General features: G+C 42.0%; 1 protein-coding gene across 19 annotated transcripts in view; it reads left to right on the top strand.

The window, feature by feature from the left end:
• The window catches only part of LOC139416537 (kinesin family member 1B), a 107,422-nt gene that overhangs the window by 37,538 nt on the left and 44,596 nt on the right, over nt 1-25,288 (top strand). For 5 of the 19 annotated variants that reach the window (XM_071165278.1, XM_071165276.1, XM_071165269.1 and 2 more), the window contains exons 4-17: nt 43-222; nt 2,665-2,730; nt 3,299-3,477; nt 5,744-5,855; nt 6,281-6,358; nt 6,623-6,688; nt 8,199-8,274; nt 8,772-8,850; nt 9,211-9,353; nt 13,356-13,489; nt 19,940-20,019; nt 21,381-21,456; nt 24,117-24,196; nt 24,762-24,868. In XM_071165278.1, coding sequence (XP_071021379.1) covers nt 43-222; nt 2,665-2,730; nt 3,299-3,477; nt 5,744-5,855; nt 6,281-6,358; nt 6,623-6,688; nt 8,199-8,274; nt 8,772-8,850; nt 9,211-9,353; nt 13,356-13,489; nt 19,940-20,019; nt 21,381-21,456; nt 24,117-24,196; nt 24,762-24,868 — 1,456 coding nt within the window. Of the gene's footprint in view, nt 1-42; nt 223-2,664; nt 2,731-3,298; nt 3,478-5,743; nt 5,856-6,280; nt 6,359-6,622; nt 6,689-6,827; nt 6,846-8,198; nt 8,275-8,771; nt 8,851-9,210; nt 9,354-10,314; nt 10,357-11,930; nt 12,000-13,277; nt 13,490-19,939; nt 20,020-21,380; nt 21,457-24,116; nt 24,197-24,761; nt 24,869-25,288 lie in introns of all 19 variants that reach the window. The other 14 variants (XM_071165270.1, XM_071165268.1, XM_071165260.1 and 11 more) reach the window with 9 other exon arrangements.

The following is a 25,288-nucleotide window of genomic DNA, read 5'->3' as shown; positions in this document are numbered from 1 at the left end:
TTCATCTAAAGTACATATATTAGGTTTCTCTTTCTCTTACAGCCAGAGGACCCCACCTTTGCCTCACAGAGCCTTGTGTACAATGACCTTGGCAAGGAGATGCTGCAGCATGCCTTTGATGGCTACAACGTCTGCATCTTTGCCTACGGCCAGACCGGAGCTGGCAAGTCCTACACAATGATGGGCAGGCAGGAGGAAGGACAGGAGGGAATCATTCCCCTGGTATGCTCCTCTCTCCTCAAATATCCATCCTCCTTAGCTCACTTGAATAACTGTGGAAAGTTCAATGTTCCAATAACATTTTCACTTGAGCGCAGTTGCCTCCTTGATCACAGACTACCATTGTGGGTGCCATAGAACAGATTCAAGAAATGTCTAAAACAAATTACATTTATTCTGTTACATTTGTGTTCTTCAGGCTGGATCAGTGGTTCCCAAACTTTTTATAGTCCCGTACCCCTTCAAACATTCAACCTCCAGCTGCGTACCCCCTCTAGCACTAGGGTTAGCGCACTCTCAAATGTTGTTTTTTGCCATCATTGTAAGCCTGCCACACACACACACACACACACACACACTATACAATACATTTATTAAACATAAGAATGAGTGAGTTTTTGTCACAACCAGCCTCGTGGGAAGTGACAAAGAGCTCTTATAGGAACAGGGTACAAATAATAATCAATAATCTTTCTCTTTATTTAGCTGTCTTACATACATACAATCTTATTTGTTCATCAAAAATGAGAAGGGTGTGCTTGAAGGATGCACATAACTCTGCAATGTTGGGTTGTATTGGAGAGAGTCTCAGTCTTAAATCATTTTCCATTTTAGTTTTTATGCTAGTGAGGGCCGAGAATCCACTCTCACATAGGTACGTGGATGCAAAGGGCATCAGTGTCTTAACAGTGCGTTTTTCCAAGGCAGGATCCTATCCCAAAAATCTGGCAGTGGCTTCTGATTTAAATTACATTTTCACAGAACCGCTTGTTGCCATTTCGATGAGGTTCTCTTGTTCAGATATCGGTAAGTGGACTGGAGGCAGGCATGAAAGGGATAACAAATACAGTTGTTTGTGTCGTCTGTTTCTGGAAAGTACCTGCATAATTGTGCACCCATCTCACTCAGGTGCTTCGCTATATCACATTTGACATTGTTCGTAAGCTTGAGTTAATTTGCACAAAAAAAATAATACAATGATGGAACGACCTGTGTGTTGTCCTTGTTAACGCAGACAGAAAAAAGCTCCAGCTTCTTAATCATAGCCTTAATTTTGTTGCGTACATTGAATATAGTTGCGGAGAGTCCCTGTAATCCTAGATTCAGATCATTCAGGTGAGATAAAACATCACCCAGACCGCCAGTTGTGTGAGAAACTCGTCATCATGCAAGCGGTCAGACAAGTGAAAACTATGGTCAGTAAAGAGAACTTTAGGCTCGTCTCTCAATTAAAAAAAAAAAAAAGTCTCAATACGTTGCCCCTTGATAACCAGCGCACCTCTGTATGTTGTAAAAGCGTTACATGGTCGCTGCCCATATCATTGCATAATGCAGAAAATGCACGAGAGTTCAGGGGCCTTGCTTTAACAAAGTTAACCACCTTCACTGTGGCGTCCAAAACGTCTTTCAAGCTGTCAGGCATTCCCTTGGCAGCAAGAGCCTCTCGGTGGATGCTGCAGTATACCCATGTGGCGTCGGGAGCAACTGCTTGCACGCGCGTTACCACTCCACTATGTCTCCCTGTCATAGCATTTGCTCCATCAGTACAGATACCATTAAATGGACTTTGGTGGTCAAGATGTGATGTCACAAAGCTGTCCAGAAACTTTAAAAATATCCTCTCCTGTTGTCCTGGTTTCCAGTGGTTTGCAGAAGAGGATATCTTCCTTAATTGACCCCTCATAAACTTAATGGACATTTACCAGGAGCTGTGTTAGGCCCACCACGTCTGTTGACTCATCCAGCTGTAACGTATATAATTCACTGGCTTGTATGCGAAGCAGTAATTGTTTCAAAACATCTCCTGCCATGTCACTGATGCATCGTGAAACAGTGTTGTTTGATGGAGGCGTAGTGTGTATAATTTTTGGGGCCTTTTCCCCCAGCATTGTCCCAGCCATATCCGCGGTAGTAGGAAGAATTAAGTCCTCCACAATAGTATGGGGCTTGTCTGTCCTAGCCACTCGGTAGCTCACCATATAAGATGCTTCTAGACTCTTCTTATTATTGATATCTGTTGCTTTTATACATGTCCTACTACATGAAAGTTGTCTTTATTCTCGCTCAAAAAACTATTTGGCTTATTTTTCTAATTGTCATGTTTAGTTTCTAAATGTTGTATTTGTATTGTCCCATTTTTTATTTCAACCATATTTGGAAGTTTCATGCTGACCATTCACATTGATTGGATACCTGAGTATTCAGTTCCGCCCATCCTAAAGAGATTGGAAGTGCTTTGGCTCACAAACAAGCAACCGGTTCTCTCATTGCCAACCTCTTGTATGCATTCCACCTCTCTGCCGGCAGCACTTACTGCATTAAGACATTTCTCCCCTGGTTTTGGCATCTAACTGTCAAGCTATTTGTGTTATCTATCTATCGATCTGCCTTCCTCTTTTAAATGCTCCTAAATGGCAATAACACATTTCTTCCTCTGCCTCTTAGCTCTGTGAAGAACTCTTTGAGAAAATCAATGACAACAACAAAGACGAGATCTCATTCTCAGTGGAGGTGAGTCCCAGACAGCATTAGGGGCTAAATCCCCCCCCGAACACTCTTTCTTTTCCTTCTCCCCTTACCTCAGCCCCTCCTCACTCCTCTTTCTGATGTAGGCCTACCCTCCCAAATTGTAGCCCTGCAGTGACTACCTTGCTCTTATATCCAGAGCAACCTCAAATATAGTGGTTTCCCTAGCAATGCTTTACTAGCTACGCATATTAGCTCAATCTTCCGTGTACTCAATGCTTAAGCAAATTCAAGTCTTTGAAATGGAACACCAAGTGATCCATATTGAGCGAATACTGTGACTTCTGCAGTACAAAAAGTAGCATTCCAACACTATAAATGGCATTACTACTGATTGAAAAACCTCTTCTTGACTGTCATATATGATTATGGTAAAGTTGCCCCTAGATGTTGATCTGGGGTGAGTTTAGGATTGGGGGAGTTGATCCTGGATCTGTATGTAGTGGAAACTTCATCCCGTAGCGTTGCTGTATGTTACTGATGTCAAGGCTTCACTGTAGCTTTAGTCGGCCATGGCCAATAGATACTCAATCTGTAATGCAATCACTTCTAGGTCAGCTACATGGAGATCTACTGCGAGCGGGTGCGGGACTTGCTCAACCCGAAGAACAAAGGGAACCTGCGTGTGCGAGAGCACCCCCTGCTGGGGCCCTACGTGGAGGACTTGTCCAAGCTGGCAGTCACCTCCTACAACGACATCAACGACCTCATGGACGCCGGCAACAAGGCCAGGTCAGCGTCAGGACGAGACCTACCCAGGGGCTTTATCTCAATTGGCACCCTATTCCCTATGTAGTGCACTACTTTTGACCAGAGCTCTATGGGCCCTAAATAGGGAATAGGGTGTAATTAGTGATGCACAGAGGAGTGCGTGGGGAGGGAGGTTGTTGGACATAAATGCACACAAATTATCATATAATTTAAGAATCAAATAACAAACCGTTCTTAAAAATGGATTTGCTTAAAGTCATACTTTTCAGTGAGTTTATTATCCTGCTTTAAGCTGAGTAGTAGTGGAGTCCATGTGGTTGACTGGATTGTTGTTAAAGCAGTAGCTTGGTCACTGTTCCCAAACTCTCAGGCAGGTATCTCTTCTTTTGGGACAGAGTGTGAGTGTGTGTACACGTGCCTACCTTCTTGGCTGCGCATGCGTGTGTGTCACGGGAGTGTGCATTCTCGTGTGGAAGTGAACCTTGCTTTAATTTTCTGCTATTGACTCTGAGAGCTTTTGTCTGGAACGTGGGTTGTAAAGCCCATATCTCCTTAGTGTATATCCCACATGTTTGTTAGTGTTGGGTGGTATCCAGATTTTCATATCATCATACCATTCTTCTCTCATCCTGTGATTTACAGTATTACCGGCTTAGTACCCAAGGGGGCACCAAAAATTGCAAAATAGCCCATTGGGCGTCTATCACCAGAATGCTAGCAATATGAGCACAGGTAATAGTGAATTCAATGTAGGCTGCTAGCTAGCAAGATATGCTAACAAGCGCAAAAGAAAATCATATTGCGAAGACAGGCAATCCAGATCATAAAGTTAAACGCGTTTGTGTGTGGGAGCTACTAAATATTTTTTGTTTGGACATTTACAAGGGAATGTGAACGAGAGACATTGTGCAAATGAACAAAGTTTTGTGACCCATTGTTGTCTGAAGAAAGAACAGTACTGGCTATGGAGCAGCATGTGTACAAGCTGTGTCTGTGTGGAGTCTGGAGTCGTTAGTGCAACGGGCCTGCCTGCTCTGCTTGGAGAAGAGGGGGAGAGGAGAATGAAGAGGAAAAAAACACAAGGAAATCAAGATCAGTGGTAGCTGTACAGATTTCTCAAACATGGCAGAAAGCTAACGCTATATGATGCCCCGTCACCTTATTAATTCAGCCACTTAGATAACTAGCACGTATATCTTGCTGCTTTTTGTAAACACATCTAAAATGCTTCTTATTGTAATTTCTGCTCGGCATTAGACTAATTTTATGCTTCAGTTGCACTTCTCCACTCAGATTGGAATTCACGAACGGGCATTCTATTAGCAGACAGCACTCTGACTGATGTGTAGCTACTTTTCTCTGGTACTTTTCGGTTTAGCCTACTATTCACGGGTAAAGTGCAAGATTAACTTTAAGCCAAACATTAGAAAGAATGTAGCCATCTACATTTCCTATGATACTCTTTTGGAATATGATGGCCATGCATTGTTTTTGCAAAAAAGACCTTGCTTTTTAATTGTAAGCTCATTTATTTGTTTAGCTGCCAACCAAATAGCGTTCGACTTCTGTTGTCATCTGATTAAAATTAAGGTATTTTCTGCCGAATGTGTTGCGCTAATGTATTTTCTGTGAAGGAAAACTTTAGTACGCCTCTGAGCAAAAAAACACTTGACTTTCAATATAAAACGCGTGCGTCCCTTGTCAATACACAGCTGGACTCACCTGCTCCTACTTTCTCCGGTTGTGCTATTTACAAGCGCTTGACTGGCTCAACTGTTCTGGGTAACCATGGTAAGTTTCATGAAGAATGCAACCTGCTTTATCTCCTAATAAGTTGACTGCAGTTATTTACTTAAAGTAGTTACAAATATTAACATTTATTGAAAAAGTCTAATTGTTTCGACGGTATTCAAAAACCATCCCGTGGCCATTTCCTAATACCCGATATACGGTATACTGCCCAAGCCGTGTGTGTGTGTGTGTGTGTGTGTTAACAGCTTTAAAGCTTGGTATGGTATTGAAAATGTCTTGACCAGGGATTTTCTTAAATACTGTATTAATGATGTTTTTGATATTTTATTGTAATTATGAGAAATGCAGAAGTACTGAATGTATTGTACAAAAGTCTTTCCTTGAAGAACAATACCCTGAACACTCAATACCGGGCACAACACGTGCCCATATACGTCTTACATCAACATTCAAACCATTTCAATAGACTTTAGATAGCAGTACGACGGGTTTCACATCTTTCCATTTGATTCAACTAATGTCAACTCTGTTACAGGACGGTGGCAGCCACCAACATGAACGAGACCAGCAGCAGATCCCACGCTGTCTTCACCATCGTCTTCACACAGAGGAAGTACGACAGTGAGACAGACCTCTCCACAGAAAAGGTGAGAGGAATGGGATCCCAAATTGACCTCCCCACATTTCCTGTGATTATGAGGGAGATACAAAGGAGCCACTGTCAGTATACATGCAATGTCTATTGTAGTGTGATACTATCAGATTTCTGTGTGGAAGTCGCTCTTCAGTTGACTTGACAACAGTATATGTTTAGGTATTAATTGGTTTAGAATTGCAACTGTTTTGGTTGATATTGTATTCGTGTATGGAGTTTGTTATGAACTAGTTGTATTGGGTAAACTATTTAGCTATACCTGCAATTTCCATGATTAGGATATTATTTTTCCTACTGTTTATTTTGAATGTAATTAAAGAAAATAATTACGTGAGGCAATGGATATATTGTTTCTGATGGTGTGTGTGTGTGTGTGTGTTAGTCCTAAACGAATTGTTCCCATCTAACCCGTTCCAGGTCAGCAAAATCAGTCTGGTGGACTTGGCAGGAAGTGAGCGAGCTGACTCTACTGGAGCCAAAGGCACCAGGCTAAAGGTAGGAAGGACCCTTGTGGCTCAGTTGGTAGAGAATGGCACTTGCAACGTCAGAGTTGTGAATTCGATCCCCGCTAGGGCCACCCATATAAAAACATGTATGCATGCATGACTAAGTCGCATTGGATGAAAGCATCTGCAAAATTGTATTATTATTATTATGGATGTAGGCCACTCTTAAGCAACATACCACAAATACACCAAGTAGCTATGCATTTAAGGGTCTAATTAAATTGATATTTGCTATGTGGCTTGTCTTTATTAGGAGGGAGCCAACATCAACAAATCTCTGACCACATTAGGGAAGGTCATCTCTGCCCTGGCTGAGGTGGTGAGTACTGTCTGTCTCTCTCTATCTCCCCCTCCCTCGCTCTCCCTCTGTCATCCTCTTACTCATGAGGAAGGCATGTTGTAACTTGGTCTGCTCTTCTGTTCTTTCCCTCTTCCCCTGGTGTTACTTGCATACCCAGGATTACACTACCAGCAAGGTAACCCTTTGTGTGTTCAGTCCTTTCAAACCACTGATCCCTCCAAAAAGAGATGGGTTATGGCAATACTTTGTCTCAGTGCTAAGGTGTCATTTTGTCACCTGACCCTTTTTCTCCATTGACTCATCACCTTTATTTTATCTGCAATGGACTCGGACTATCTGCATGACCCCATCTTGCACTGACTCTATGCCCACTCACAAGACTATGTATACACACTCACACACTACACTGACACTCACACAACACACACACACTTTCACATACACACGCCAGACACACGCATACCAACACAACACACACACGTATTTTCACACTCATCATTTTCTGCTGCTTCTCTTTTTGTTATTTTACTCTAACGATACACAGTGTACAAAACATTAGGAACACCTTCCCTCCCCCTTTTGCTCTCAGAACCACCTCAATTCTAAACCAATTCATTGGGGAATGGACTCTACAAGCTGCTGAAAGAATTCCACAGAGATGCTGGCTGATGTTGACACAAATGCTTCCCACAGTTGTCAAGTTGACTTGATGTCTTTTGGGTGATGGACCATTCTTGATACACATGGAAAACTGTTGAGCGTGAAAAACCCAGCAGCGTTGCGTTTCTTGACACTAATCGGTGCGCCTGGCACCTACTACCAGACCCCGTTCAAAGGCACCTAAATATTTTGTCTTGCCCGTTCACCCTCTGAATGGCACACATACACAATCCATTGCTCAATTGTCTCGAGGCTTAAAAATCCTTCTTTATCCTGTTTCCTCACCTTCATCTACACTGATTGAAGTGATATCAATAAAGGATCATAGCTTTCACCTGGATTCACCTGGTCAGCATGTCATGGAAAGAGCAGGTGTTCTTAATGTTTTGTACACTCAGTGATTCCCCTGAGGCCTAGTCGCTTTACCCAGCCTTCATGTACATATCTACCTCGTACCCTTGCAACGTGGTCTGGTCCTGGTACTCCCTGTATATAAGCTCCATTATTGTGTATTTTATTCCTCTTGTGTTACTACTTTTAGCTGTATGTCGTTGTGAAGAGCTCGTAAGCAAACATTTCACAGTAAAGTCTAAAGCCATTTTATTCAGCGCTTCTGACGGATACTATTTTATTTTACTTTTTGGAGGAACCTACACAATCTTTGCACTGGAACAAAATCATCAGAAATCAGGCTTCTATTCCTTCTTCACCACCGCTAATGCACTTAGTGTGAAGATGCTGCCATTTTACAGTAGACTCTCCCTTCAGCCTCTCCTCCATCACTCTTTCCATCGTACATTGGGAAACTAACATCCATCCATCCATTTGTTTGTTCATCACCCTCTAACATTGGTTTTGTTTGACACAGAGCAAGAAGAAGAAGAAGACTGACTTTATCCCGTACAGAGACTCAGTTCTGACATGGCTGCTTAGGGAGAACCTAGGTAAGAATAGATAAATGCCAACTGTTGAACTGCGTTATATGAGAAATACATATAATCCAGTGACCGTAATGTATGTAAACCATTAAGTGAATGGCATATGCCTGTCAGTCAAGATGAAAACCTGTGTATACTGTAACATGATGACAAAATATTACTCTACGCCTTTTTCTTTCTTTTTTTAACTGCAAACTGTATTTCAACATGGGTAGACAATTAGAAGTCTCATTGTGTGTGTGTGTGTGTGTGTGTGTCCAAAATGCACATTCACCTGTCATTGGGTGCACATTTCCAATGTATCAGCTCAGTCTAAGAATAAACTGTATAGCAATGAGTATCCACAATAACACTGTAGAGTTAAGCTATCCCAAAGCAGAGTTAAGCTTTTTTGATGCTTTCACGGGAATGACCTTGTATGCACCTTGTCATGTAAATTATTTTGTATGCAATTTGTGACAAGGGAATTCATTTGTTCCAATCTCTTTCTCTCACTCACTCAGGTGGAAACTCCAGAACAGCCATGGTAGCCGCTCTCAGTCCTGCAGATATCAACTATGATGAAACCCTCAGCACACTTCGGTAGGGCTCACCTCTTTGAATCAACACAAAATGCAATATAGTTTAGTTATTTTACTGTATGGTTTGTGCAATGCAGAGTGAGATTTGGTGGGGCTAAATACATTAGTAGTTATTATAATCATTGTCTAAAGTCAGATTTTTCAGGAGACAATGAGAGTATTTGAGTTGGCTATCTGTAATGCCTTGTGGTTAAATAGTGTCTGACTGATCTACATAGTAATGAATAGTTATTTATGAGGCAAGTGATTTGTAGGTCAGTCAGTTGGCAGTTGCCTTCAACATCAGCTGCAATGACGAACAAGCCCAATTCTACGTCAATATGATTTGTAGTAAATGTGTTTTGCTTACTTCCTTTGCTAGCTACGCTGACCGGGCCAAGCAGATCAAGTGCAATGCCGTCATCAACGAGGACCCCAACAACAAGCTTGTGCGCGAGCTGAAGGACGAGGTGACACGGCTGAAGGACCTGCTCCGCGCCCAGGGCCTGGGAGACATCCTGGACAGTGAGTGTGCCACATCACAATGCCACCTTCAGTCACAAAGTCTACATTTCGGACGAGCATTTCGGCCTTCTTAGGTTGCTCGAAATCTCTTTTCTCCCGAAGTGTGCACTTGTTCACTTCCCTTCATGGATTTGAAAGGAAATGATATATGGAAAGTCTTTCTAGACCAGTCGAATGCTTTATAATGTGTGGGGAGTAGTGAGCGAATGCACACTTCAGAAGGAAGGAGAGACTATTGGGATGTAGTCTTGTTCTCAGTGGGCCAACACAAGCTGGCAACATCCCCTCTCTCTCTCTTCTTCACTCTGATCTCCTTTCTCTAATTCATCTTCTTTGTATCTGTTGTGTTACCTGTACACTACTGCCTGTTCTCTACATGCCAAACTAGATGTAGCATGACATTGAAATCGTACCTGTCGTGTCATTGTTTTATCTCTAATATGACGAGGCATGATTATTGTTTCGCAAAAAAATAAGCACACAATATATGTTAGATATTGATTTCTTGAAGTTAAGACATTCAAAAACATACATTTTGGGCTCCCGAGTGGCGTCCGGGTATGGCCGGTGTAGGCCGTCATTATAAATAAGAATTTGTTCTAAAATAAAGGTTAAATAAAATAACTTTTAAAAAAAATAGACTGTTGATTGGTACACGCTAAATCACCAATATATGCATCTTAGATGGTAGTTAATGGCAATGGTTTATGTTCATATTACAATAGCTACACATACATGTATAGAGAGAGGGTAGAGACATAACATGTAATCTCATTAATGTGTGACAATGAATAATCCACCGTTTTAATGTCTACTGCATGTTCAATGGCATGTCATCTCATCCTCATCAAGCAGTCCCCTTCCTTCTGCCCAGTCAGAAATGTCTTTAATCTTTGCCTCCCAGTTAACTTCGTCTACTAGTCTCACCTCTGATCCTTATCTTCTTCCTGCTGCCCCTCAGTTGAGCCTATGGGTGATGATTGCCCTGGAAGTGGAAGCAAATGTGTGTATATTTGTGGTGGGGTTCACTCTCGCCCTCACTCGCTCTCGCCCCTTTTGCTACTGATAGCTAACCATTGCTGTTGCACCCACCCTTTTCCTGAAAACAACCCTCCTGGTTTTGCATGTAAATGCAAAAGATAAGCCTAATTTGTATGGATTCTCAGACGTGCAAGGGTTTTGATTACATGCTATTTGGGACGGGTTAGAATGCCACTAGGTTAGCATGCTTTTGCGCTTGCTATTTGTTTTGAATGATGGGGGTGAGGCAGAATTATTAGCAGGCTCAAATCCAAATACACACACAAGTATGTGGACACCCCTTCAATTTGTGTATTTGGATATTTCAGCCACACCCGTCGCTGACAGACATTGGTAGTAGAATGGCCCGTACTGAAGAGCTCAGTGACTTTCAACATGGCACTGTCATAAGATCACCATGCGCAATGCCAAGCGTCAGCTGGAGTGGTGTAAAGCTCCAATGCATAGTGCCAACTGCGAAGTTTGGTAGAGGAGGAATAATTGTCTGGGGCTGTTTTTAATGGTTCAGGCTTGGCCCTTTAGTTCCAGTGTAGGGAAATCTTAACGCTACAGCATACAATGACATTCTAGACGATTCTCTGCTTCCGACTTTGTGGCAAAAGTTTGGGGAATGCCCTTTCCAGTTTCAGCATGACAATGCCCTCATGTACAAAGCGAGGTCCATACAGAAAGTTTGTCAAGATCGGTGTAGAAGAGCTTGTCTGGCCTGCACAGAGCCCTGACCTCAATCCCATCGAACACCTTCAGGATGAATTGGAACCAGTGGAGGCTGCTAAGGGGAAGACGGCTCATAATAATGGGTGGAATGGAGTCAATGGAATAGTGTCAAACACATGGAAACCATGTATTTGACGTGTTTGATACCATTCCATTGACTTCATTCAATGGGTAGCCTAGTGGTTAGAGCGTTGGACCAGTAACCGAAATGTTGCACGATTGAATCCCCCAGGTGACGAGGTAAAAATCTGTCATTCTGCCCCTGAAGGCAGTTAACCCACTGTTCCTAGGCCATCATTGAAAAAAAAAAAATTCTTAATTGACTTGCCTAGTTAAATAAAGGTAAAAAAAAAAAAAACATTCCAGACATTATTATGAGCCATGCTCCCCTCAGCAGCCTCCACTGATTGGAACACCGACTGCGAGCCAGTGCCTAACCTCACTAATGCTCTTGTGGCTCAATGGAAGCAAGTCCCTGCAGCAATGTTCCAACATCTAGTGGAAAGCCTTCCCAGAAGAGAGGAGGCTGTTATAGCAGCAAAAGGGGGACCAACTCCATATTAATGCCCATGATTTTGGAATGATATGTTTGACGAGCAGGTGTCCACATACTTTTGGTAATGTGTTGTATATCCCAACCAAGGCACTAGACAATAGACAATATTGTGCTTTAACTTCTAATGCCATCTTAATAACTTGTCTGTATTTTCCCCCCACCCACATCATTACTTACCATTTGGGTCCTTAACCCATCTTTGAAAACCTCTTTTTTTTTTTTGCCGATGAAGCTTGTGTTGTTTTACTAATTATCCATTGCAGGTGACAATGTTCAAGACATTAGAATGCTACTAAGTTCTCAAATTGAAGCTTTGAGCTACAGGAGGAAAGGTGCATGCTCTCATTTCTATGTAGCCGATTAGATGTGTGTTATCTAGACGTTTGCTGTGTTTCGAAGGAATTCAGTCCTCTTGTAGCGAGCATATGCTTTATTTTAGCTGTATTCCCCAAACTCCTTACCCTTTCCCCCTCTCCTGTCCTTTGGCTACTCCACATGGCCATTATACGCTCTGGTAAAAATTGAAGTGTATGTGCTCCGTACCATCTGCATTATGACATTGCAAAAATTGCCAGCATGGGAGCATAACGAAATAGATGGTAATGCGCTGCTGCTCGGTGGCCATTTTTACCAAGTATTTTTACCACATTTCCTGTCATTCAAATTACATTTTTAGTCAATATGTGGAGGTTTCAGTCTGTCATAAGAGACCCTGTCTTCCTGTGAGGTTTAGAGGGCAGTCACCTGAAACGCCCTTGAGGCCATTTTGTAGAGAGGAGCTGGCTGACATTTAGACAGACGGCTCTGTCTGTCAGTGTGTGTGCGCGCGCGGGTGTGTTTTCACTTGTTCTTGTTTGTGGGGTAAGTTGAAGTGACTCTCACTGCAGTCTGAACTTTGGCAGAATGTGTCTCCATCTATATCACTTCCAAACAGTCATCCCGCCCCCCTCCTCCCTGGCCCTCTGGCTGCCTATAACCCCCCTCCTCCTCCCTGGCCCTCTGGCTGCCTATAACCCCCCTCCTCCTCCAGTTGGTACATGTTAGCAGTTTTCACACCAGTATATATTTTGGAGTTAAAGAAACAAAGTTTCTGTTTAGGTGCAATACATTACCATTGACATATCCTACTTAGTTATCTGTCACTGATTGAAGTTGGTAGGTGCATTTGAAAAGCGTATTGCCATTCAAATTGAATTCCCAATTGTAATGATAGATGGAGGGATCTGTTCATTGGCCACAGTAATGTGTGTCTTTTTAAGATTATAAATCCTGCAAATTCCCTGACAAAAAATTGTTGTGGCCATCAAAAATAATGAACAATTCGATTTGTCATTTTGCGAGACGTTGAATGGAATGGTTTACCGATTTCAACAAAAACAACTTAACTTTTTAACCACCTGGGGAGAAAACTGCTGCTCTGTGTAACTGACCATTGTGCTGGTTGTCTGTCTTTTATCCTTTGATGTGCAATGTGTGTCTTACACTGGTCTTTCCTCCTTTGTCCTTCTGTCTCCCTCTCTCTCTCTCTTCCCCATATTCTCCTTTTCCTGTCATTTTTGTGACCCTCCTCCCTTTCCTGGGACCCTGCCTCTCTCCTCTTGTTGACTCAGACCTGAAAGACATACACAACAATAAGCATAGATATTTGCTAGCCTCAGAGAACCAACGCCCTGGCCATTTCTCCACAGCCCCTATCGGCTCCCTGACAGCCTCGCCGTCCTCTGGCTCGCTCTGCAGCCTAGTTGGCCCACAGTCGGTCACCAGTATCCAGGAGCGCATCATGTCCACCCCGGGAGGGGAAGAGGCCATCGAGAGACTCAAGGTACAGTATCCCCCCCCAACCCCAGTACTAGCTACACTGAACAAAAATATAAACACAATATGCAACAATTGAAAATATTTTTATTTATTTATTTTTTATTTCACCTTTATTTAACCAGGTAGGCTAGTTGAGAACACCTTTATTTAACCAGGTAGGCTAGTTGAGAACACCTTTATTTAACCAGGTAGGCTAGTTGAGAACACCTTTATTTAACCAGGTAGGCTAGTTGAGAACACCTTTATTTAACCAGGTAGGCTAGTTGAGAACACCTTTATTTAACCAGGTAGGCTAGTTGAGAACACCTTTATTTAACCAGGTAGGCTAGTTGAGAACACCTTTATTTAACCAGGTAGGCTAGTTGAGAACACCTTTATTTAACCAGGTAGGCTAGTTGAGAACACCTTTATTTAACCAGGTAGGCTAGTTGAGAACACCTTTATTTAACCAGGTAGGCTAGTTGAGAACACCTTTATTTAACCAGGTAGGCTAGTTGAGAACACCTTTATTTAACCAGGTAGGCTAGTTGAGAACACCTTTATTTAACCAGCTAGGCTAGTTGAGAACACCTTTATTTAACCAGCTAGGCTAGTTGAGAACACCTTTATTTAACCAGGTAGGCTAGTTGAGAACACCTTTATTTAACCAGCTAGGCTAGTTGAGAACACCTTTATTTAACCAGGTAGGCTAGTTGAGAACACCTTTATTTAACCAGGTAGGCTAGTTGAGAACACCTTTATTTAACCAGGTAGGCTAGTTGAGAACACCTTTATTTAACCAGCTAGGCTAGTTGAGAACACCTTTATTTAACCAGCTAGGCTAGTTGAGAACACCTTTATTTAACCAGGTAGGCTAGTTGAGAACACCTTTATTTAACCAGGTAGGCTAGTTGAGAACACCTTTATTTAACCAGGTAGGCTAGTTGAGAACACCTTTATTTAACCAGGTAGGCTAGTTGAGAACACCTTTATTTAACCAGGTAGGCTAGTTGAGAACACCTTTATTTAACCAGCTAGGCTAGTTGAGAACACCTTTATTTAACCAGGTAGGCTAGTTGAGAACACCTTTATTTAACCAGCTAGGCTAGTTGAGAACACCTTTATTTAACCAGGTAGGCTAGTTGAGAACACCTTTATTTAACCAGGTAGGCTAGTTGAGAACACCTTTATTTAACCAGGTAGGCTAGTTGAGAACACCTTTATTTAACCAGGTAGGCTAGTTGAGAACACCTTTATTTAACCAGGTAGGCTAGTTGAGAACACCTTTATTTAACCAGCTAGGCTAGTTGAGAACACCTTTATTTAACCAGGTAGGCTAGTTGAGAACACCTTTATTTAACCAGGTAGGCTAGTTGAGAACACCTTTATTTAACCAGGTAGGCTAGTTGAGAACACCTTTATTTAACCAGGTAGGCTAGTTGAGAACACCTTTATTTAACCAGCTAGGCTAGTTGAGAACACCTTTATTTAACCAGGTAGGCTAGTTGAGAACACCTTTATTTAACCAGGTAGGCTAGTTGAGAACACCTTTATTTAACCAGGTAGGCTAGTTGAGAACACCTTTATTTAACCAGGTAGGCTAGTTGAGAACACCTTTATTTAACCAGGTAGGCTAGTTGAGAACACCTTTATTTAACCAGGTAGGCTAGTTGAGAACACCTTTATTTAACCAGGTAGGCTAGTTGAGAACACCTTTATTTAACCAGCTAGGCTAGTTGAGAACACCTTTATTTAACCAGGTAGGCTAGTTGAGAACACCTTTATTTAACCAGGTAGGCTAGTTGAGAACACCTTTATTTAACCAGGTAGGCTAGTTGAGAACACCTTTATTTAACCAGGTAGGCTAGTTGAGAACACCTTTATTTAACCAGGTAGGCTAGTTGAGAACACCTTTATTTAACCAGGTAGGCTAGTTGAGAACACCTTTATTTAACCAGGTAGGCTAGTTGAGAACACCTTTATTTAACCAGGTAGGCTAGTTGAGAACACCTTTATTTAACCAGGTAGGCTAGTTGAGAACACCTTTATTTAACCAGCTAGGCTAGTTGAGAACACCTTTATTTAACCAGGTAGGCTAGTTGAGAACACCTTTATTTAACCAGGTAGGCTAGTTGAGAACACCTTTATTTAACCAGGTAGGCTAGTTGAGAACACCTTTATTTAACCAGGTAGGCTAGTTGAGAACACCTTTATTTAACCAGGTAGGCTAGTTGAGAACACCTTTATTTAACCAGGTAGGCTAGTTGAGAACACCTTTATTTAACCAGGTAGGCTAGTTGAGAACACCTTTATTTAACCAGCTAGGCTAGTTGAGAACACCTTTATTTAACCAGGTAGGCTAGTTGAGAACACCTTTATTTAACCAGCTAGGCTAGTTGAGAACACCTTTATTTAACCAGCTAGGCTAGTTGAGAACACCTTTATTTAACCAGCTAGGCTAGTTGAGAACACCTTTATTTAACCAGGTAGGCTAGTTGAGAACACCTTTATTTAACCAGCTAGGCTAGTTGAGAACACCTTTATTTAACCAGGTAGGCTAGTTGAGAACACCTTTATTTAACCAGGTAGGCTAGTTGAGAACACCTTTATTTAACCAGGTAGGCTAGTTGAGAACACCTTTATTTAACCAGGTAGGCTAGTTGAGAACACCTTTATTTAACCAGGTAGGCTAGTTGAGAACACCTTTATTTAACCAGGTAGGCTAGTTGAGAACACCTTTATTTAACCAGGTAGGCTAGTTGAGAACACCTTTATTTAACCAGGTAGGCTAGTTGAGAACACCTTTATTTAACCAGCTAGGCTAGTTGAGAACACCTTTATTTAACCAGCTAGGCTAGTTGAGAACACCTTTATTTAACCAGGTAGGCTAGTTGAGAACACCTTTATTTAACCAGGTAGGCTAGTTGAGAACACCTTTATTTAACCAGGTAGGCTAGTTGAGAACACCTTTATTTAACCAGCTAGGCTAGTTGAGAACACCTTTATTTAACCAGGTAGGCTAGTTGAGAACACCTTTATTTAACCAGCTAGGCTAGTTGAGAACACCTTTATTTAACCAGGTAGGCTAGTTGAGAACACCTTTATTTAACCAGGTAGGCTAGTTGAGAACACCTTTATTTAACCAGGTAGGCTAGTTGAGAACACCTTTATTTAACCAGGTAGGCTAGTTGAGAACACCTTTATTTAACCAGGTAGGCTAGTTGAGAACACCTTTATTTAACCAGGTAGGCTAGTTGAGAACACCTTTATTTAACCAGGTAGGCTAGTTGAGAACACCTTTATTTAACCAGGTAGGCTAGTTGAGAACACCTTTATTTAACCAGGTAGGCTAGTTGAGAACACCTTTATTTAACCAGGTAGGCTAGTTGAGAACACCTTTATTTAACCAGGTAGGCTAGTTGAGAACACCTTTATTTAACCAGCTAGGCTAGTTGAGAACACCTTTATTTAACCAGGTAGGCTAGTTGAGAACACCTTTATTTAACCAGGTAGGCTAGTTGAGAACACCTTTATTTAACCAGCTAGGCTAGTTGAGAACACCTTTATTTAACCAGCTAGGCTAGTTGAGAACACCTTTATTTAACCAGGTAGGCTAGTTGAGAACACCTTTATTTAACCAGCTAGGCTAGTTGAGAACACCTTTATTTAACCAGGTAGGCTAGTTGAGAACACCTTTATTTAACCAGGTAGGCTAGTTGAGAACACCTTTATTTAACCAGGTAGGCTAGTTGAGAACACCTTTTTAACCAGGTTTTGAGACCAGGTAGGCTAGTTGAGAACACCTTTATTTAACCAGGTAGGCTAGTTGAGAACACCTTTATTTAACCAGGTAGGCTAGTTGAGAACACCTTTATTTAACCAGGTAGGCTACACCTTTATTTAACCAGGTAGGCTAGTTGAGAACACCTTTATTTAACCAGCTAGGCTAGTTGAGAACACCTTTATTTAACCAGGTAGGCTAGTTGAGAACACCTTTATTTAACCAGGTAGGCTAGTTGAGAACACCTTTATTTAACCAGGTAGGCTAGTTGAGAACAAGTTCTCATTTACAACTGCGACCTGGCCAAGATAAAGCATAGCAGTGTGAACAGACAACAACACAGAGTTACACATGGAGTAAACAATAAACAATAAACAAGTCAATAACATAGTAGAGAGAAAAAAATAATCTATATACATTGTGTGCAAAAGGCATGAGGTTGTAGGCAATAAATAGGCCATAGGAGTGAATAATTTCAATTTAGCAGATTGACATTGGAGTGATAAATGATCAGATGCACATGTGCAGGTAGAGATACTGGTGTGCAAAAGAACATAAAATAAAAACAGTATGGGGCTGGGGTAAGTAAATTGGGTGGGCGATATACCAATGGACTATTTTACTGAGTTAGAGTTCATGTTATGAAATTAGTCAATTTAAATAGATTAATTGGGTCCTAATCTATGTATTTCACATGACTGGGAATACAAATGTGCATCTGTTGGTCATAGATACCTTTTAAGTAAAAAGTTAGAAGCGTGGATCAGAAAACCAGTCAGTATCTGGTGTTAACACCATTTTCCGCATGCAGACATCTCCTTCGCATAGAGTTGATCAGGCTGTTGATTGTGGCCTGTGGATTGTTGTCCCAGCTCTTCAATGGCTCTGGTCTGCGGTTGTGAGGCCGGTTGAACGTACTGCCAAATTCTCTAAAACGATGTTGGAGGCGGCTTATGGTAGAGAAATCAATTCTCTGGCAACAACTCTGGTGGACATTCCTGCAGTCAACATGCCAATTGCTCGCTCCCTTAAAACTTGAGACATTTGTGGCATTGTTGTGTGACAACTTCACATTTTAGAGTGGCCTTATGTTGTCCCCAGCACAAGGTCCACCTGTGTAATGATCATGCTGTTTAATCAGCTTATTGATATGCCACACCTGTCAGGTGGATGGATTATCTCGTAAAGAGGTGTTGTAAACAAATTTGTGCACAAAATTTGAAATATGCTTTTTGTGCAATTTATTTTTTTTGTGCAATTTATTGTAAAATTTATGGGATCTTTTATTTCAGCTCATGAAACATGGAACCAACACTTTACATGTTGCATTTTTATATTTTTTTTACATTTAAATTCCATAATTAAATGGCATTGAAATGGATGAGACCCATAAATTATGTAAGGCAATAAACAGTGGAACTAAACCAATATAGTCCCTAACTTTTCCTGCTTTTAAATGAAAAGATAGGAACTCCAGAATTTCCCCATGTTCTTCGTCTGTTTCCTCAAATGGAAGTCCTCTGAAGATGTAAGAAACATGCATGGAGGGATATAACATTAGTGTGAAAACTCAGCTTGGAAAAGTGCAGCAATTTTTGTTAAACAATGGATCTGTCCATTTGATATCAAGACCCTTTTGGAAAAGCGGCCCTCTTACTAATATCTTCCTCTCAAGCTATCAGTTTTCAGCTGTTCTTTTATATCTTCCCTTGGCTTTCCCTCTCTCACCCTCGTTCGCTGCTGATGAGGGAGCACATAGGATGGCAACATACAGCCATTACGAGCTGCAGTTTCCATGGCTACCGGGGTGCCAGTCTGTCATCCAATGACGTCGGGCGCCGACGCAGATGGGGAGGAAATAGGACCAAAATAGATCTGGTATTCGTGGCCATTAAGCGTAAAAAGCGTCAGAAAATATCCTGAGTGCACACTGCGTGCTCATATTAGCACAGTGAAATAAATTGGTCATCAGGATCATATGTCTGCTCCTAGTCTGACATTCAACTGATAATAGAACTTAGTGTTGCCATGTGTCTTTAGGAGATTCATCTATCATAAGCATTGTGTAACTGAATATATTTAGCTGATTTCACATGCCTCCCTCAAACAAAACATTTTGTAAAAGATGTTCATAATCTGCTGAATCTCTTTCCAGTGGCCCATCCATGAGCCGTATATGCGTCCCAAATGACACCCTATTCCTTTTAGTGCACAACCTTTCATCAGAGCCTTTTGGGCCTTGGTCAAAACTAGTGCACTCTCAGGGAATAGGGTGCCTTTTGGGACGCAGGCATGGACTTTTTATTTTGAGCCAAGGGACAGTGTCTGTATCCAGAACAACAGATGGTAGGGGTGTTAACCCTTGACAAAGGATGGAGTTGAATTTATTGGCTAATGGCCATACTTCCTGCTTTTAGAGCCAGATGGTCGTGAGCAAGCCAGTGGTGCTAGTAGGGATGAACAAGGAGAGAATAACACAATGGCAGGACTAGGGAGCACATGACATTCCCAGGTTTTGGGTGTTTTGGCTTGACCCCCAGTTAAGTCTTGATATTCTCACCATAAGATTTTGTGAGTAAAGGTCTTCAGGATATAGAACCTAATAAGGAGGTGATTTTATCATATTAGATTAACTGAATAATAACAGTATGCTTCATGTATTATTTTTCTTGCCACTCCCCAATCTGTCCTCAGGAATCTGAGAAAATCATTGCTGAGCTCAATGAGACATGGGAGGAGAAGCTTCGGAAGACCGAGGCAATACGAATGGAGAGGTCAGTGGAGGGTCAAAGCCCCATGATGCCTTTTTGTTCGTCTGTCCTTTCAAATGGGACACTTTCAGTGAAAGGCTGTATCCCGATTCTCCACCCTTCTTCTGAAATATGCCTTTTCCGTCTGTCTCCCTCTCACCTTATCCATCTGTCACACTCTCCTTTCAGTGTGCTTCTTTCTTCCTTTCTTTCTTCCCCTGAAAATAGAAGCATGTTTAAGGGACAGGAAGGAAGACAGAATATATACAAATTTGCTCATCCACTGATGTATGTCAGGAGGAGACAATTGTTTGGTTTGTATTTCATTGCGTGACAACTTTAGTTGATAGAATGCTGTCACAAAGCGTATCCTTGTAAAGATGAACACTAGCACCCACACACTTAATGACCTATACTGAGGACATACCCAATACACATTCCTATATGTCTCTATGTATTGTGTGATCAGTATGCATCTTCCTGCAAGTGCCGCATTCTATCTCTTTAAAGTAACACCAATTTAAATTTCTAGCGACAATTTATTGCATGGTGGTGATAACGTTTTCAGTTCAGATTCTACTGTAAAGAATGTAACCAGCCCCACCACCAATGTAATAAGGGACACATGGACATGTTTCTAACATCACTCTCTCCTCTAGGGAAGATGTGTTTCTAACATCACTCTCTCCTCTAGGGAAGATGTGTTTCTAACATCACTCTCTCCTCTAGGGAAGATGTGTTTCTAACATCACCCTCCACTCTCTCCTCTAGGGAAGATGTGTTTCTAACATCACCCTCCACTCTCTCCTCTAGGGAAGATGTGTTTCTAACATCACTCTCTCCTCTCCTCTAGGGAAGATGTGTTTCTAACATCACTCTCTCCTCTAGGGAAGATGTGTTTCTAACATCACTCTCTCCTCTAGGGAAGATGTGTTTCTAACATCACTCACTCCTCTAGGGAAGATGTGTTTCTAACATCACTCTCTCCTCTAGGGAAGATGTGTTTATAACATCACCCCTCCCCTCTCTCCTCTGGGAAGATGTGTTTCTAACATCACTCTCTCCTCTCCTCTAGGGAAGATGTGTTTCTAACATTACCCTCCACTCTCTCCTCTAGGGAAGATGTGTTTCTAACATCACTCTCTCCTCTAGGGAAGATGTGTTTATAACATCACCCTCCACTCTCTCCTCTCCTCTAGGGAAGATGTGTTTATAACATCACCCTCCACTCTCTCCTCTCCTCTAGGGAAGATGTGTTTATAACATCACCCTCCACTCTCTCCTCTCCTCTAGGGAAGATGTTTATAACATCACCCTCCACTCTCTCCTCTCCTCTAGGGAATATGTGTTTATAACATCACCCTCCACTCTCTCCTCTCCTCTAGGGAAGCCCTGCTGGCAGAGATGGGCGTGGCTATCCGTGAGGATGGCGGCACTCTCGGGGTCTTCTCTCCTAAAAAGGTAAAAGGATATGTGCCATACCGGGGCATTACAAAAGCAGTAGGTTTTTTACTTGCTACACCAGCGTGAGCAGAGCGCAAGCCACTCCATCTAGTGTTCTTGGTTTGAGCCGCGAGTCAAATTCTTAAAAATAGAACCAGAGCGCATGTTTCATTGAAATCAATGGGGGCGTCTCGCGTCTAGTGTAGCAGGCAGTGTCAATTCCAGTTATTTCAGGAAGTGTACTGAAATTCCAGTTCTTTTCAATTACGAAAATGTTGAATTTAGTTTACTTTCTGAATTTACTGGAATTTTAATGGAATTGACCACAACCCAGCAGCAGACCTGTTAGACATTTCAGGATAGAGATTACCATCTATTTAACACACAGCGATACTGGCGTGTCCGAAATCTGTCTTGCCTACTACTTACTAAAACTACTTACTGTGTAATAATCGTACTCCGTACTGTTTAGTAAAAATGAATGCAGTAAGCAACAAATATCAACATACTAGGCTCACCCATCCTGAGAATGCATCATTTCAAGTGCAATTGCGTTGATTCCCGCTATTTGTTAATTTGGGTACAGCGCATCCCCTTGTCTCATTATCAGCTGTTGTCAAACACATGTGCGTGTAGAGAGACTGATCTCTTCCTCAACAGTGTGCAGCCAATTCTACTAGGTGAAAGGCCGAAATGAGTATAGCATCCTGGCATTTAAAGCATACCTGAGTTTCGAAGTTTAACATACTATAAAACTTTAAATTGTCCGCATACATAAAATGCCTAATATTTAGAATGCAAGTATGGGTGTTCGGCCACTGTCTCTAGTACTACACTACCGTTTTCCCATTGTTGCTGCTTTCCATTTGCGTGTCATTTCTTTCCAGAGCCATCCCTCAGCTCTCACTTGCTCTTCCATACATTCCTTTATTTTCATTCTTTTTTTTCCCCCATTCCCTTCTTATCTGCTTCCTCCATATGGTAATGTTTAGATGGGCCCTGAAAGGCCCAAGTCCTTGTTTGACGAGGACTTTGATTGTTTTTCAACTAAACAGGTTTGTGAAATCAAATCTACATATTGATTTCTACCGCTCCCCTGCTAGATAATCCAAACGATAGCCCCTGACACACCCCGTAGAGAGTGACCCAGGTTTAGCATTTCTAGAGCTTAGTAATGAATCAAAATGGCTGTGGCCTTGTATCCTCCTCAGCAAGATCACACATGTACTGCTATTGTATTCGAGCATTATTTGATTTGAAGAGAAGTATTATTTATTGATCTACACCACGGTGATGTATTTGTATAATAACCTTGAAAACCGCTTTCTAGAATGTGGCCATAGTATTGCTAGTAGAGTTTACTAGCAGCTGTCATACTGTATCAGTGGTCTGTTTACGAGGTTGTAGAACATTCAGGTAGAAATGTATTGTATAGAACAGTTATGATTGTCTGTCATGAGTCATGTAGAATAGGGAATGGTCGGCTCTGTTCGTTCCATTTCACTGAAAGAATCCACCCATGATAGATGCTCATACAGCCACAGCCTTAACAGAAGGTCCATTCAGTCTGTTAGCTCTTTGCATGGGGAAGCCTTCTTTGCCTGACAGACATGTTGAAATCACAGCCCTATCCACGTCATCTCTGTGAAGAGGACTAAATTGTCAGTCGTCCAGGCCTAACTCAATCCGTCAGCTCCGCAAACCGATTGACGCTATAGAGACAGACGGGGCTTATTGAGTAGTGGTTGAAGAATCTGACTGTACACCTCTGCACTCCCCCCTCCCTTTCTCCCTCCTACCACCTATCTCCCCCGCACAGGCAGGCAGCTTTCACAAGTCAGGAATGAAAAGAACAACAAGTGCTCTCGTCAGTGGAGTCACGATTGAGAGGGAGATTAGATTAGTCATCTCCGCCACATCGGCTGTAACGAACGCGACTGCCCATTGAAGCAAATTTATTTGATATCAGAAAATCCCCTCTTATGACTTTGAAGCTCCCCCTTCTCCTAGGACTTTAAACCCTCCTTCACTGCTAGTTTTGTTTTCCCTCATTTCACTAATTTCTTTCCTCCGTCCACTTTCTCTCATTTTCACCTGCTGCCTCTCCATTGGTTAGCTTTTCGTAGAGAGGCCTTGTGAGGCCTTGTATGCTGACTTGCTTGCTAATGGGGTATTTTCCCCCAAGAAGGTTGGTGGCTCAGTGATGCTTACTGTAGCATTGATGTGTTTCTAGTGGTGTCTACCAGACAAAGGTTCAAAGAGTTGTCATTTTCTTTCAAAAACAAGCTCAATAACTACGCTTGATTGAGCTTGCCTGGCACAATGTACTAGGCCTAAAAGTGAAAATTCCTCACATCCAGCACTTCAGGCAGGCACAATCAAACGCATCAAAATGATTTGAAAGAAGAGAAGAAGAAAAACGTTTGAGCCCAGGTCTGGTGTATATCATGAAACTAGACTTTAGAACTCATGAGTATGTTATTGACAATGCCTTTTTCATTCGACTTTCATAAAGGGGTATTCATGAATTAATTTGTATCAATCATGCAGATGTGATCTTAATATACCTATGAAATGTGATTTCCTGAATTTTTCTGATTCACACGTATTACTGGTGCAAGTACTGTATGTGAACAGTGTCTTACTCTTGAACTCCACTCAACTCTCCGTCTCACTAGACCCCTCACCTGGTCAACCTGAACGAGGACCCACTGATGTCAGAATGTCTGCTGTATTACATCAAAGACGGAATCACAAGGTAACTCAGCGGAACACAGTAGGGAGAAGTTGCCCCATAGACACTGATCTTGGGTCACTTTTGCATTTTTCCCATCAATGGTTAAGGTGTTTTGGGAGGGGAAGCTGATCCTAGGATAAACTTCACCCCGGAGCCAGAGGAGCACGGAAGCTTCACAGTGGAATGCTGTGTAGAAGCTACTGCAAAAGATTTTAATCAAAGATTTTTTAGTTCTCTCACATCTAACTTTTCCAGTTCCCCCCCCCTATGTTTGGCCTGAAAGGTGGCTTGTCATCTGCCTTTGGTCACCAGCGTATTTGATTTGTCTCGAATCAAATCGCTTACCTCTGACTCTCCTTTCCCACACAGTAGTCTTCCTATAAAGTATTAAGTTACCTCAGTACCTGAGGTAACAATAATGAGTAACAGGAGCCTAGATGAAATGACATGAAGCACCTCAGAGGAGGTAAAACCCTGTTATAAGCAAACATTTTAAGCCATAGCTTTTGGTTGTCACCTGCTAGTTAAAATGGTCGCCTGCTCTGACACTCAGTCACAAAATGTCCTCCCTCACTTGTGCCGACAGGGTGGGCCAGGCGGACACTGAGAGACGGCAGGACATCGTTCTGAGCGGAGCCCACATCAAAGAGGAGCACTGCATCTTCCGCAGCGAGCGGAACGCCAATGGAGACGGTGAGAAAAACCATGTGGGGCTTTGTCACTGTGAATCAGTGAAGCGTCGTGCTGCCAAGTGTCTGCATGGGCTCAAGTGTGGCTGCATGAGGAGGTTTAGAAAATGTTTGTGGCCAGAAGATGGACATTACACCTCAGTTTCAGTCAATTCTTCTGGCAAATGATACTTCTGTATGTTTACAAATGGTTGTCTGCTAAAATAAATAAACACCATGGATCACTGAAGCACCTTGTAAAGAAGAGGCCGCCATTTCCTCACCAGGCCCAACCAACTGTCAATATACTGTACCTATAATTTGTACCTCATTTGTCTTGTGTTGTGTTTGTGTAGAATTTGGGCAGAGTCAGGCATTCATATTAGAAACATTATTCAGATTTGTTGGTATAGGGATTAATACTGTTTGCTGTATTGATGTTTTT

The sequence above is a fragment of the Oncorhynchus clarkii genome, chromosome 9 (assembly GCF_045791955.1).
Source record: "Oncorhynchus clarkii lewisi isolate Uvic-CL-2024 chromosome 9, UVic_Ocla_1.0, whole genome shotgun sequence".
NCBI lineage: Eukaryota > Metazoa > Chordata > Actinopteri > Salmoniformes > Salmonidae > Oncorhynchus > Oncorhynchus clarkii.
Note: the sequence above shows the minus strand (reverse complement) of the source record. Positions and strands in the feature narration are given on the sequence as shown.